This window comes from Labeo rohita, chromosome 4, assembly GCF_022985175.1.
Source record: "Labeo rohita strain BAU-BD-2019 chromosome 4, IGBB_LRoh.1.0, whole genome shotgun sequence".
NCBI lineage: Eukaryota > Metazoa > Chordata > Actinopteri > Cypriniformes > Cyprinidae > Labeo > Labeo rohita.
Window position 1 is genome coordinate 27703364 of NC_066872.1, and position 15798 is coordinate 27719161.

Consider the following 15798-nt stretch of genomic DNA (forward strand, 5'->3'; position numbering starts at 1 on the left):
GGCAGGACAAACAATTCACTCGCATTACTGTGTGTCTGCTGACCCCCTCCTCCCTTTTCAACTTCCTGGAATTGTCCCAGCAGCATTAGTCATCTCAAAAATGAAAGTCGGCCTGATTCACAGCCCAACGACTGTCACCTATTACAGAAATAGTTAAGAGCTCAATTCCTGGCTGCAGAAATCGCACTTCCAGCGATAAAAGAAATGACGTGGCTAGTCACATGAGTTGCATTTAGTGTGTACTTTTGGTGTGACTGAGTCTAGGGAGGATAAGATAAATATCCTGCATATCCTGTGTCAACATGATCCTGGAAACAGATCACACGCGGTTGGGCGGAAAACCGGGAATGAGGGATTCGAAAGTGACAATTTGAGTCAGGAAGGTCTAGAAACAAAGAGTACGACAAAGCTTTGTTGTTGACTTTTGGGTCCGTGGAAGAAGAACAGGAAGCGTTTTGCGCATATGAAGCGGAAACCAGCTGACGCCTTAAATTGTCCTCCCATTACAACGCTTTTTCAAGTGCGCTTGTTACAGCCTGTCACCCACGTTTTAAATTTAGCTCCGATATTGCCGAGCTAAAGATCAGTTCTTGGTTGGATGGTTCCAAATGAGAAGTGTTCAGCGGGCCGCAGTATGAAAGAGAATCTAATGGGGTCTGTGGGTTCTTTATGAGACAGCTGTTTTTTTGTTAGCTTAATAGCACATATTTCCTCTTAGTGTGCTGGTCTGTATTGAAAAGGAAGTTCTGACACAAAGCTGAGTGCTTCAGTATGCTTCTAGGGCAATCAGCTAAAGGAAGTGGGCCGCACAGTCGCACGGGTCATTGCCTGAGAGCTTCTCGCAGCCTATGCTCTGAGCTTCAGTCGTTTTTCAATACTGAGGCTTCATACTGGCTCACGGCCCAGTGTTTCCAAGCTTTAGCTAGCAGTGAAAACAGATGAGGGAAGATTTTGGTTTATGTTTAGAATGAAGTAGTATTTTGTGGTTTTTTTTTTTTTAAAAATCTATAAAGAATGATAAAGCATTTCTCCGTATATGTGGTGCGTTTCACATGATTTGCGGACTAATTTATTAACCGCAAACTCTTAACTCCATTCCGTGACAAAAACAGTGTTGTTTATAAAATTTTAGCAACATGGTTTTGTTATATATAATTTATATCTAATTTGTAATATTTTGCACAGACACATACACAAATATATTTAAATTAATGCCATTTTAAAATGTTGTATTATATTATATTATATTATATTATATTATATTATATTATATTTATGAAGCACCAAACAGAAAATAATTAAATAAAATCTGAATATATAAATGTAAATTGTGAATATATAGAAGTAAATAAGAATATAGTGTTAATAAAAATATATATATTTTTTCCAACATCCAACATGTAATTTGTAATATTTTACAAACACACATGCACTCGCATGTATATTTTAAATTGGTAATGCCATTTTGAAATGTTATTCTAATTTTTTTTTTTTTATTATATTGTGTTATATTTTATTACATTGTTATATTATATTGTATTATATTATATTACATTATATTATATTGTATTATGAAGCAACAAACAAAATAATTATATAAAATCTGAATATAGAAATGTCACACATAAACATAAAAAAAAAAATATATATATATATATGTGTGTGTGTGTGTGTATATATATATATATATATATATATATATATATATATATATATATATATATATATATATATATATATATATATGTATATATATATATATGTATATATATGTATATGTATATGTATATATATGTATATGTATATATATGTATATATATATATGTGTATATATATATATATATATGTGTGTGTGTGTGTATATATATATATATATATATATGTGACCCTGGATCACAAAACCAGTCGTAAGGGTCATTTTTTCAAAATTGAGATTTATACATCATATGAAAGCTGAATAAATAAGCTTTTCATTGATTTATAGTTTGTTAGGATAGGACAATATTTGGCCGAGATATAACTATTTAAAAATCAGGAATCCGAGGGTGCAAAAAAATCAAAATATTGAGAAAATCACCTTTAAAGTTCTTCAAATAATGTTCTTAACAATGCATATTACTAATCAAAAATTAAGTTTTCATACATTTACAGTAGGAATTTTACAAAATATCTTAATGGAACATGATCTTTACGTAATTTCCTAATGATTTTTGCCATAAATGAAAAATCTACAATTTTGACCCATACAATGTATTTTTGGCTATTGCTACAAATAAACCCCAGCGACTTAAGACTGGTTTTGTGGTCCAGGGTCACATATATATATATATATATATATATATATATCTATATATATATATATATATATATATATATGTATCTTATTTATATATATATATATATATATATATGTATCTTATATATATATATAAATAAAAGATACGATATTAATATATAAATGTTAATCATGAATATGTAGTTATAAGTCTGAGTATATACATGTAACTGGTGAATATGTAGTTATAATTCTGAATATATAAAGACAAATACAAATAAATATATAAATATAAGATACAACTCAGTTCAGTCTTTATAAAATGTGACCCTGGACCACAAAACCATAAGGGTCAATATTTTTTTTTTTTAAATTGAAAGTCTGAAAATTTGAATAAATAAGCTTTCCATTGATGTATAGTTTGTTAGGACAGGACAATATTTGGCTGAGATACAAAGATACGACTGGTTTTGTGGTCCAGGGTCACAAATTATTTTTAAAACATTTTTTAACCAGTAATTACATACAACTGGAAACATTAAAATTAGTATTTCAGAAGGTGAGAGAACTTTTATTTTTCAGGTTCATTCGACACACATCAAGTATCATGGGTTACTGTGTCTCACATTTCAAAATACTGCACATTTTGTCAAAAGCTAACAGTCCCATGCATATGGAGTGTTGCATTGTGCACAGTGTGCATTCTGCATGCAACTAACTTCCACAAATAGTGGTTAGTATGCCATTCCAAACTCATTCCAATACCCCGTGTGTGCTCTCAGCGGCTGGGGAATAAGATCAGACCCAGAAGTCTTGGCTGCTGATCAGGAATTCATGAAGAAAAGCCCAGCAGGGCTAAGAGGTCTCAGAGCTCAGAGAAAAAAAACGAGAGGAGGGGGGAATGATGACCAAAGTCCTTTTACTTCCACCTTGATAAATGTGACACGCGTTAAAGTCGAACCTTTTGAAGCATGACTCTTATTAGCACAAAATCAAATGGATTACACCCAGATGTCTTCAAACACGTCCTTTACTGTAGAGCGGTAAATGATAGATTGCCGACCCGCGCGGACTTCCATTAAATAGCAGCATTAAGCAGGCCATCAGAGCCAGGAATGAGCGCGTCACAATCCATCCCAGACTAATTGATAATCTGCATTCTAGACGCTCTGCTAGTCTAGACACTAGACAAACAGACACACTAAATGCTTTATGAGCATGTGATTGATTTAACAGAAGGTACAGATTTTGTAATAACTTCCTCTCTCTCTCTGTTCACATCCACAGAGCGACAGACTATCCAGGTATGTATCCCCAGATCACTTAAGATCAGCTTGTGTTCATGCTTATTATGAGAACACAAATGGATAATATAAGTAACCATCATTATTATCCTCAGGAATGACCCTGTCTCTACTAGCACTTCCGCCCTCGACCGTTACGAGCCTTTGAGTAGCCGTGGCATCGGGGAGAGCCGGCGACCGTACTCCCGCTACGAAAGAGACGACACCACTGATTATAAGAAGGTACAAACTTTACACCGCATGATTACGCCCTGTTAAATAATGGCTCTCTTACCGTTGAGTGTTTACCCAACATGGTCTTTCCGCTTGCAGCTTTATGAGCAGATTTTAGCTGAAAATGAGAAGTTGAAAGCTCAGTTACGTGATACAGAACTGGAGCTGTCAGACCTGAAACTGCAGCTGGAGAAAGCCACACAGGTGAGATCCTGTCCAGAATGCATTTTTGGAGAGACTCCTTGTGAAATCTATGATGGAAAGTTTGGCCAGATGTCATCTGCATTTGAAGTCTTTTATTTATTTATTTTTAGTTTTACTTAATTTTTTTCTTCTTTATTGGGGGGAAAAAAAACTCCAAGAATTTTTTGTTTTAGGTTAAAATGAATCGTGATCATTATAATACTCTCACACTGCTTTGTTGCATCACACAGGGTTGCCACTGTCGTGAAAAAGGTAGAAATATGAGTGAAATTTTGAAGTATGATTTCCTGGATGGGGAAACAGAGTCTAAAATGAAACCACATTGAAAATAAAATGAAATAAAATAACTCAAATAAAATTAAAAATTAAAATAATAAATAAAATAATAAAGTAAATAAAAACTAAAATGGAAAAAGTGGCTTTTTACTTTTCGTTTTTAACACCTAAAAACTTTAGCAATTCATTCTTTATTGTTCAAATTTATTATAATACTCTCACACTGCTTTGTTGAATTAGACAGAGTTGCCACTGTCAGTAAAAAAGTAAAAATATGAATTTTCAAGTATAATTTCGCAGCTGGGGAAGAGAAATTAGGAATGAATGGAGTCTAAAATAAAATAACATTAAAATTAGATTAGATTAGATTAAATGAAAAGAAATTAAATTTTTATTTTTATATAGGTCACCCAAAAACATGAAAATAAAATAACTAAAGTTAAAAATTTAAATAAAATAATAAAGTTTATTTGTTTGTTTGTTTGTTTGTTTATATTTTGTTTACCTGAAAACTTCACCAGCATTTTTTTTTTTTTTTTTTTTTTTTTTTTTTTAACATGAAAATTAATCATGATCATCATAATACTCTCACATGGCTTGTTGCATTGGACAGAAGTGCCACTGGCATGTAAATTAAATTAAATTAAATTAAATTAAATTAAATTAAATTAAATTAAATTAAATTAAATTAAATATTTTTGTCACCTAAAAACACCAACAATTAATTTTTTAACGTTAAAATTAATCATGATCGTCATAATACTCTCACGTGGCTTTGTTGCATTCGACAAAAGTGCCACTGGCATGAAAAAGGAATAAAATAAAATAACATAAAATTAAATTAAATTAAATTAAAAAATGAAATGAAAAAGGAATACAATACAATACAATACAATACAATACAATACAATACAATACAATACAATAAAGTAAAATAAAGTAAAATAAAATAAAATATTTTGTCACCTAAAAACAGAAGTGCCACTGGCATGAAAAAGGTGTAAAATAAAATAATATAAAAAATAAATAAATAATAAATATATATATATATATATATATATATATATATATATATATATATATTATTATTATTTTATTTATATATATATATATATATATATATATATACATATACATATACATATACATTTTATTTTTAATTTTTTTTGTCACCTAAAAACATCACCAACAATTAATTTTTTTTACGTTAAAATCATTTGTGATCGTCATAATTCTTTCACATGGCTTTGTTGCATCAGACATAAGTGCAACTGGCATGAAAAAGGTATAAAATAAAATAAAGTACATTCTTTGATCAACTTTTAAATCTACACCAGCAATTCATACTTTAATGCTCTTTATAATACTTTCACACAGCTTTGTTGCATCAGACTGAGTTGCCACTAAGTTGCTAGAATAGTTCAGTCAACTAAATATATTAATCCAAACTATCCAATTATTCCAAATAAATCCAACCAATATGATTTCCAGGTCAGAAAACAAAAGAATAGTATAGTCTGAAAGCTTGTTGTGATTGCACTTTCCCTGAACTCATCCATTGTGTTGTTTGTTTTACAGAGGCAGGAGCGCTTTGCTGATCGGTCACAGCTGGAGATGGAGAAAAGGGTAAAAACAACCGTTACTTGAATTTCTTGTCTCATAAAACATTTATGTGGCATTTTAATGTATCGAATCATCGTTCCCCATCCAAGTTAATGTGCCATGGCAATGGAAGAGCAGGTGTACTTCACACTAATGCAATGATAAGGCATTGAATCCATAAAGGATCCTTTATAGCTAAAGCCCCATTATCAGCACATCTGACCTCAAAAGCTGAGATTTTGGAGATAAATGCTGAATTCTGGCCTCCATCGGCCAAACGGTTTGTAACTGTTCCGCACTGGTTTATGTCTGAAGGTTGCAGGCAGGTCTCGGGCTCATCTGAGTTCTTTGGGTAACGTTTAACCTGAATTTAGAGTGTTTACAGCTCTGCTACTGGCTGAATCACGTGCCTCTCACAGCCCCGGGGGATATAAGCAAACCCCATCAGCCAATCACAATCCATCTTTCACTCTTTTTCTTTAAATCACTAAAGCGACACCTTTCCAGACTTGAAAACATGAGTCTATCATGTGATAAGTAGAGTACGGTGTGGTTTCTCTTTCAAACGTTGTTTGCATGTGTGTGGAACATCAACTTTGTGTGGAAATCGTTCTGAAACTTTTTCGCTTTTTTGGTTTTCGTTACATCCAGTATTTACATAATTTACATTAAATTATGTGGTAACTTAGTCTGTTGTTGATACATGATAAATAAGCCTATATATACATACTGAACTATTTTTTGCCCTAATATTTCATGTTGTATTACATAATGTTTACTAATAAAATAAAATTCTAAATATTTTGAAACATTTTTTTAAAAATACTATTACTGTAATGACACTACAGTTATTAAGTAACTTCATGTGCCCAGAACCGGACTATATTTCTAGCTCTTGATCTGCTTCACTAAGCAGTGTGTGGTTCTCTTCACTTTTTCCACTTCTCTCTCTGTTTTGACATTCTTTCACGTGATGCATCCACTATTCTGTGTGTATCTTTCTTTGTTTGCAGTGATGGTGAATCATGTTGTTTACGTGTGTTTTATGGCTATGTGCGCTAACTTGTCTGTGTTTGTGTGTGTGTGTCTGCAGGAAAGAAGAGCTCTAGAAAGGAAGATTTCTGAGATGGAGGAGGAACTGAAGGTACTTTTTGTTTGTGTTTTATAGTGTGTGTTGTGTGTGCATCACTATTACAAACATCAATGAAAACCAAAATGACGATTTCTTTATTCAAAATATGCATGTTTAAGTGAACTTTGACTAATTCTATGTGTGTATGGATAAGTATGCTAGCATAAAAATTACCTCAGTGATAAGACGTAGACTAAAAGCTACAAAACTTAGATTTTTTTTTCTCCCTCTCTGTTTTGTTTGGTCTTTAAGGCTCATATGTGAGAAGTCTTTTGTTTGTTGTTGTTCATTATATCTGCTTCATAGTAAGTGTGAGAAAGCAGATCTCTTTTCTAACATGAATATCCTAAGTTGGCTCTTTTGTAAAAAATGTGTTATATGCTTGTGTAAATGTTCATTGGTGGTGGCTACAAAGAAGTTAATGTTAAAAAACGAGTGTGTGTGTGTGGAAGGGTAGCAGGATTTAATGTTTTGAGGTTGTGTAAGACATTTTTTCTAGCCTTTGGATTGCGTGTTTTAATCTTACTGCGACATGATGGATTTCTGTATTTTCGCATTATGGTGTTCACCACTGAATTCATCCCATTTCTTAAGAGAGTGTGTGTTTGTGTTGGTGTGTGTGTTTATCTAACTATACATTGAGGACAATACAGTATTAGAGTTAAATCTGGCAAATTTTGGGATAAATAAACATTTTTAATATTAAAGTAAAAAAAAAATATTATATATAGTTTACTTTTTTTTTCATTAAAACATTTAAAAATTAAATAAAAATAAAAAAAAAGTATTATACATGAATTATGTTATTTATTTATTTATTTTGGTTAGTCTAAAATATCATTAAAATTAAATAAAATATGAAATAAAATGTAAAAGAAAATAGAATAACCCAAGTAAAATAAAATAAAATAAAACGAAATGGCTTTGTAATTTTTTTTTTTTTTTTAATCGCCTAAAAACTGTTCTAGCAATTAATCAATTTAATTTATTTATTTAACGATTAAAATTACTCACAATCATTATAATGCTCTCACATGCCTTTGTTGAATCAGACAGGGTTGCCACTGTCTAGTATGAGTTTCCAGCTGGGGAAGAGAAATTAGAAATGAATGGAAAATAAAACAGAAAGTAAAATAAAATGCAAACAAAATTACATGTTATGTATTTATCTTTATGTATATATTTATTTTTATGTTATTAATTTATTTATGTTTTGGTTAGGCTAGCAGTGGACAATAATTGTTATAATGACAACGCTGCTTGTTTAAAGAAAAAAAAATTATTTAAAAAAAATAAGTAAAGAAAGAAAATATTTTTAAATAAATAAATATATTTGATGACATAATTTTAAAACTTTTCATAACTAATGTTATTCAGGCTTTACGTTTTTTAAATTGCCAATGATATTGCTGGTTAGGGCTTGGAATAACTAAAAAAAAATATTAAAAATTATTTTTTAAAAAAAAAATAATAATAAATAAATGTCTGTGATATTTTAGAAATTCATTCAGGTCAAAAAAATCACACTTTGCTCAGATTTGATCATATATCCAGGTTTTCCAAGACCATGAGGAACCTGGTTATATATATTGTCTTGATATGTAGCTGTTTCAGCTTTTCAAGATTTTTAGTATTTATAATATAGATATATATATTTTAAATATAGATATTTTATGTAACTTTAAGCCATCTTAAAGGAGAAGTTCACTTCCAGAAAAAAATGTACAGATAATTTACTCACCCCTTTGTCATCCAAGATGTTCCTATCTTTCTTTTTGTCAATCGATAAGAAATTATGTTTTTTGAGGAAAACATTTCAGGAATTATCTCCATATAGTGGACTTCAACGGTGCCCCCAAGTTTCAACTTCCTCTGCTTTGCATCTTAAGCATTAATGAGGTTAAAAAGTATATAAATTGTTGATTTGTTTAAAAAATGACTGATTATTTCACTAAATAAGACCATTCTTCCTCGGCTGGGATCATTTAGAGCTATTTGAAGCTGCATTTAAATTGCATTTAGGAAGTTCAAACTTGGGGGCACCATAGAAGTCCACTATATGGAGAGAAATCCTGAAATGTTTTCCTCAAGAAGCATAATTTCTTATCAACTGAAGAAAAGAAAGACATCTTGGATGACAAAGGAGAGTAAATTATCTGTAAATGTTTGTTCTGGAAATGAACTACTCCTTTAATGTCCACTTGGAAGTTTGCTAAGTGAATGTATGTGACTGTGCGCGTCTGTTTTTCCTTTTAAGTTTCTTTGAATTATTTTTGTGATCCCATATTGTTTTCTCTCACATTCTGTTGTTCTCTTTAAGTTTCTGTTAATACATCATTTCTTTTTTTGCCTTTATTTTTGTCTGATGTCTGTCACCTTCTGCTCTATCGTTCTTTCTCTTTTTCTGTCTGTTATTTCTGTCTCTCGTAGAATCTTCCTCAGGTAAAGCAGGTGCAGTCTCTGCGTCAGTATAACGAGCGTTTGCAGGCAGAGAACAGGGCGCTGGCCCGCGTGCTTTCCAAAATCTCGCAGGGCTGCAGCCACCTGCCCGCCGCAGACCTGTAGACCCGCCCCCACCTTTCCTTTACACCCCTCCTCATGCTCCATTCAGCTCCGCCCACGCCCATATAAAGGCAGGTGCCAGCCTGTGTCTGAGCTGATGCTCCGCCTCCCTCTCTGCACCCTGAGGAGGCTTTAGAGGCTTTTTTTTTTAAACAGTACAGTTATTGCTAAAAATGGGTAGAAAATACTGCACATTTTATGTACTTTAGAAATGATATTTTTTTACATAAAGTAATTCTACCTATTTTTTAATCTATGAAATTGTACTTTAATTTAGAATAAAATATTTATCTTTTATTTTTACAAATGACGTTTTACAAACTATGAATGCTCATATGAATTGCACAGTTCTTGCTATTTTTTTAAAATCTCTTTTTTTAGTAATAATTGTACTGTTTTTGTTTTTCCCCAGCTTGTTTGAACTTTTTTGGCCCTTCCCTTTGAATGTTTTGCTGTGAAGTGCAGTTCCTTTCGGATGACTCCAGCATCTTGCATGAGATGCTTGACTGTTTTTTGTGAAATCAAATACAGTTTCTCAGCCTTTTTTAATTTTGGAGACCACCCCTTTTTCCCCCCAAGTCCCAGATTTTTTTATTTTTTTATATTCTGGAGCTGAACTGCTATTTATGCTCTGCCTGAGGCTAATCTGGATTGCATGGCTTTTGGAAACTCATGCATTTTTAATCCACAGATTGTCGCTGGCAAACGCTTAAATTACATTGGAGCTTTTCTAGCATAATCTAGCCGTTTGTATACAGAATGAAAAACATTTTTTGGATGCAGTCTGTTTGCGGATAGGCCTCAAACATAGTATAATATTCCTTTTTTATCTAAGTTTTTAAGTTCTGTTTCTTTAACTCAGTGAACTTGCTTTAAAACGCTGTTTTTATGGACCGTTTTTAATGCATTTTTCCAGTCTACAACTGCAGTACTGGCGAAACGTAAATCTCTCTCTTGGGAAGTATCATTACACTGTTAAAATGTAATTGTCCCCTGCATGTTTATCACAAGGAAGTTGTTTCTTTGCATTCCTGTGAAACATCAAAAGTTTTTTTGCTTTTCTTCTTAGAAATATTTGACCCAAAAATGAATGCTCTGTCATCATTTACTCACCCCCATAGTGTTATAAACCTGTATGACTTTCGTGAGAGTTATCTAGCAAAAATGTACCGTTAAGCTTACTGGGACTGTAAAACTTCATAATGGGCAAGAAAGGCACCGTAAAAGTCGTCCTTATGACTCTTGCTCTGTTTTTAGGACCTGTGAGGTCACATAATGGCTTTTTGTGAGGAGAAATGACTGAGCATGAAGTCAGTGCCTTTGTTTAACTTCCTTTCGTTGTTCACAAATCGAAAGAAAAGCAGCTCATAAGTTTCTCCCAACTGATCTTTTATCGTAGCTGCTGCTTTTGTTTTTTGTAAACATGAGTTTGTGTTTACAGAAATCAGTTTCCAGTTAGTCCAATTAGTGGAGTAGTTTTCCTGACTTGGGCAGTGTATGGTCCGTGTGGACAGTGGTGGTGAAATCTCAGCTGCAGATCTCCACTTCAACACTGTAACCTGAAGACTAAAGCGGGTCGGGTATCGAGTAGCACTCGGTGTTGTGGTTTATACAGACACTTTGAGCCACTCTTGTGTTTCTGCCCCTTTATTTATTCCGTCAAGTCGAGGACACACAAAGGGACTCTGTGTGTACAGAGAGAGAGAGGACCGTCTGGTCTGAGTGCTGTCCTCATCGTTACCCTCCATCTGAGAGTGCATGGCTACGGTTTCCCGTTGAACTGCAGTGTGCCTGTTGGTTTGTGTGCGTTTGTGGGTATACGGTATCTTTTCTACCGAAATGGTGCTGGTTGCCAATTCCAGTATTATAAAATATAACATTAGAAAGTGTATAAATCACTCGCTTTTCTGAAAAAAAATAGTTTGCCAACAGTGACACCAGTAGGTTAAGTTACAGTGAGCCCATTGAGTTTTAACAGACCCACTAAAGCATGCAGTGGGTTTGTTGGGGGGTAATTGAGAATGAATGGGGGAAACTCACGTGAGAGGAGGCAATGCCTCCATTGCGATATGATGACTGGTTATGATCGGCTGTAATTGGTTCATGCGATAAATCCCGCCTCTTGTGCGCGTTATGCGTTCGCAGATCAGTATGAATGAACAATATAATACTACATTACTCCACTTCAAAATAAGACTTAAAATAGCATGAAAACATGATCTGTGGGTTTTTAAAGTAAATCTCAGTTTCTGTGACCAATATCTATTGAACTTTGATGACTGATTATCTGAAAGATAGTTAAAAGTGAACTATTAAAAAGAATAGCTGAGCAGAAGTTCACAAATAAAATATATTGTTTCAGTTGTTACTGCTATTTTGTTACTGTTATTTTGGAATAAATATACAATGTTACTTGGCTTTAATGAATGGAATATTGATTACGTTGTTAATATAAAAATATTAAATAGATTTTTTTTTTTATGATAGTGTAAGTAATGTTTAACCAAGAAAATGTGACTGGGTTATATATTTACGTTTTGTTTTATTTACGTTAAAAAAAAAAAAAAAAAATTGAGGACCTTGGCCTCCCCATTTAATTTTAACGCTTGGGATTTTTCTTGTATTAAAGCTTAAATATATATTTAACTATATGCATGTAAATTAACATTGTCAAACAAGTGTCAAATGTATCATACGTATCAAATGTAAAATTAAAAATACATGTATAATTAGTGCATATAATTCAATTTCAAATGTCAAATTAAATCTGTAACTAAATTACTATTAAACTGTTGAGTTAAAATTGTAGTTGTGTTATAAGATATAATAGTTATTTTCATTACAAAAAAAATCACTGTTCTAAATTATTTCAGAGCAAATATAAAATATATTATGTTCTATTATAATTTACATTATATAGAAATTTTGGGTAATTAGTGTAAAACTGAAAACAAACTTTTTTTTTCAAGCACTTTGAGGCTAAGATCAAAAATTACATCTATGTAGAATTAAAACTACATTAATATAAAATTATTTTAAATTATGTTATGTTATAGGACATTAATTTCATCACCCCCCAAAAAATCACCATTTTTAAGTTATTTCAATATGATGTTATATTATATATTATGTAAAATTCTAATGTAAAATTAAAAATACATATATAATTGGTGCATATAAATAAACTTCAAAATTCAAATTAAATCTGTGTAGAATTAAAACTAAATTACTATTAAATTATTATAACTGTAGTTATGTTACAAGATATATTAGTTATTTTTATCACCAAAAAAAATCACGATTTTACATAATTTCAGAGCAAATATAAAATTGAGATATGTATTAAATATAATCAGAAAAATAAGAAATATTCAATATTGAGATATTGTCTGCCAGGTGATTTGACATTATCGTTCTAGTATATTTTATTAATTGGATTATGTTATGTTATATTATATTATATAGAAATTAGATTTGTTTTCCCTATTCTTTGTAAGTGTAATTTTGGGTAATTAGTGTAAAAATTCAGAGCAAATATAAATTTTCAAGATATGTATTGAATAATGAAAAATATTGAGAATTATCACGGGCCTGGCGATTAGACATTATCATGCTATTATTAGTTCATGCCCATCTTCAGGAGCCATTCCCAAACCATTTTTCCAGATCTTTAATTTCTATGATTCCAAATCAGGCACCATCACCATGTCGGTGAAAAGGGGTGTGAGTTGTATTGAAAAGGAAGCGCTCTTCGAAGGAAGGAAGGACGCGGCAATTAACCGACATCAGCATCCAGAGCCACGCCAACAACACAGCACTCGTCCTTGTCTGTTAATCTAACCCGTCTCCCCTCTCCTGTTCTCTCTCTCTCTTCCAGACGCTACCAGACTTGAAAGCAGACAACCAGAGACTAAAGGACGAGAACGGAGCGCTGATCCGAGTCATAAGCAAGCTTTCCAAATAGAAAAGACCCTCCCCACGACCTCCGGCAGTAACGGTATTGCACATCTAGATATTAATACGAGACAACGGCGACAAGAAGGCTCCGTCTCCCCTCCCCTCCCCCCCATCCGTTTCTCAGTCCCCAGCTTTCCCTCGCTTCTCCGCTCCACCGAACGCCCATTCGGTCCGCCCACCTCTTCCACTCACACAGAACCACTGCGTTTACAGAACTAAGGAAAAGCGTTAGACGACAGAATGGCATCGAACACTTTGCGGGCGGGGAAAGCCTCGAAAAACTATTTAACCAATAAGCCTTAGTTGTACATACGTCACTTGCATCAAATTTCTCTTGGCTGTCACAGAACACCTGATTTTATTTGTGCCACACTTTTTGTTTTGTTTTTTCTTTTTGTGATCTATCCTTCTTTTTTTTTTTGTTGTTGTTGTTTTGCTCTTTAAATCTTCCTGTATAGATGTGTTATGCAATGTGCAGCTCTCTCCCTTCCATTTCCTCTTCCTGTCCTCATCTCCCCGTCCCCTGTCCCCTGTCCCCCGTCCCGAATCGCGCTAGAAGTCCCGCCTCGTCCTCTGAGGCACTGTCTCTCAGCAGAAGACTTCCCAGCATTCCAGAATGTTGGCGCACGCGCACGCTCCGCACACTTCCTCCGGACCCCTGGCTTTATCGATTAGGTGGACCTCGTGGAATCGAAGCTTTCACTTATGTGCAATATATGCATTTCTTTCTCGACGAATGCTTTAAGAATGAGTCGGTCACTAGTAAATGTTCACTCTTTCAGCACTTTCGTGGCTCTCACCCCGGTTTCCTTCCTCTCCCCCGACTTCTTTCTCTCGTTTCTTTGAGTTTGTAGTGTAGTTGTTGGTTTATATCTTGTACTCCTCACGTTGTTTTAGCAGGTACTGAGTGAAGTTGTATATACCTGTATGTATTGTTTGAGACCAGCACATGGCATGCGTTTATGGTTCCCTGTCTGTTACTATTGAAATATACCAACTCCAGAGGACAAAGTGTGTTTTAACTATTTCCTTCTTCTTTTATAGTCAAGAAAAAGTCCATCGGATAACTATAGTGCCACCCTCTTCGAGGGTTGGCCGCACGCCTTCAGTGCGTTTTTGTTTTTCTCTCTTCTTCTCAGTTTTAAAAGTGTTCACGGTAATTGTGAGATAATAATATAATTGCTTCACTACATTTCACACATTTTATTCAGTATCTTTGGAAGAGTGCTGTTCATTTTTTTTTTTTTTTTTTTTTTTTTTTCTTTTCATCTTTTTTGTTTTCCTTTTCCTGTTTTTTTTTGTTTTGTTTTGTTTTTTTAAAGCTCTGTAGTATTAGCCAAGGTGTTGTCACTAAAAAGAAGATCCTAGATATCGCTAACCCAGTCCTTTTTACAATGTCTACATGCACTGTCAATGCCATGTCAGGAGTCTTGCTGTCCGGTTTAGCGAACTTTTGCCACCGCGTCAGATGAAGTCCATGCATCGGAAACACGTTTTATGCATTTCAGTGGCCTTTTACTTAAAATACTGTAGTTGGAAAAAAATGTCGCTGTAGTTGGACTGTCAGCTGTCTCCTCTTTGGTTTAGGTTTTTAATTTGTTTTTGTTTTTTTCCTTTTTAAATTTCCCATCATCTTGTAAAATAGATGTGTGGCTTCATCCGTGCAAGCTGTGCTGTGACTACCAACCACTGAGAGTTAATTAAAATAAACTTGTACATTGTAAAAATCTCTCTGCTTTTGTGTGCTGTTTTTTTTATTTTCTCCCTTGACGTTCTTTGATGAATCAGGTGCTTATTAGATGGGAGAGCCAGTTGACTGTTGTAAGATTATCTTGCTGTTAAAGGAGAAGTCCACTTCCAAAACAAAGATTCACATATAATGTACTCACCCCCTTGTCATCCAAGATGTTCATGTCTTTCTTTGAGGAAAAGATTTCAGCATTTTTCTCCATGTAATGGACTGATATGGTGCCCTGATTTTGAACTTCCAAAATGCAGTTTAAATGTGGCTTCAAACGATCCCAAATGCAGTTGTAAATTATCCCAGCAGAGGAAGAAGGGTCTTATCTAGCGAAACGATCGGTTATTTTCAATAAAAAAAAAATACAATTTAAATACTTTTTAATCTCAAACACTCATCTTGCCTTACTCTTCATGAACTCTGTGTATTCTGGCTCAAGACAGTTAGGGTATTTCGAAAAATTCCTCTGATTGTATTTTCTCCCTCAACTTTAAAAATCATTTCAAAACCATCCTACATCGCTGCAGAAGTA

The 15798-nt window shown here is 33.3% G+C and overlaps 1 protein-coding gene across 5 annotated transcripts in view; it reads left to right on the plus strand.

The window, feature by feature from the left end:
* ppp1r12a (protein phosphatase 1, regulatory subunit 12A) overlaps positions 1-15254 on the plus strand; it is a 79625-nt gene extending 64371 nt beyond the window's left edge. For 4 of the 5 annotated variants that reach the window (XM_051107556.1, XM_051107559.1, XM_051107557.1 and 1 more), the window contains 6 exons: positions 3563-3579; positions 3675-3801; positions 3892-3996; positions 5851-5898; positions 6968-7018; positions 13446-15254. In XM_051107556.1, the coding sequence (XP_050963513.1) occupies positions 3563-3579; positions 3675-3801; positions 3892-3996; positions 5851-5898; positions 6968-7018; positions 13446-13532 (435 nt within the window). In that variant the 3' untranslated portion in view covers positions 13533-15254. Of the gene's footprint in view, positions 1-3562; positions 3580-3674; positions 3802-3891; positions 3997-5850; positions 5899-6967; positions 7019-9436; positions 9699-13445 lie in introns of those variants that run through there. The other variant, XM_051107561.1, reaches the window with a different exon arrangement.
* The last annotated feature ends 544 nt before the right edge of the window (positions 15255-15798 follow it).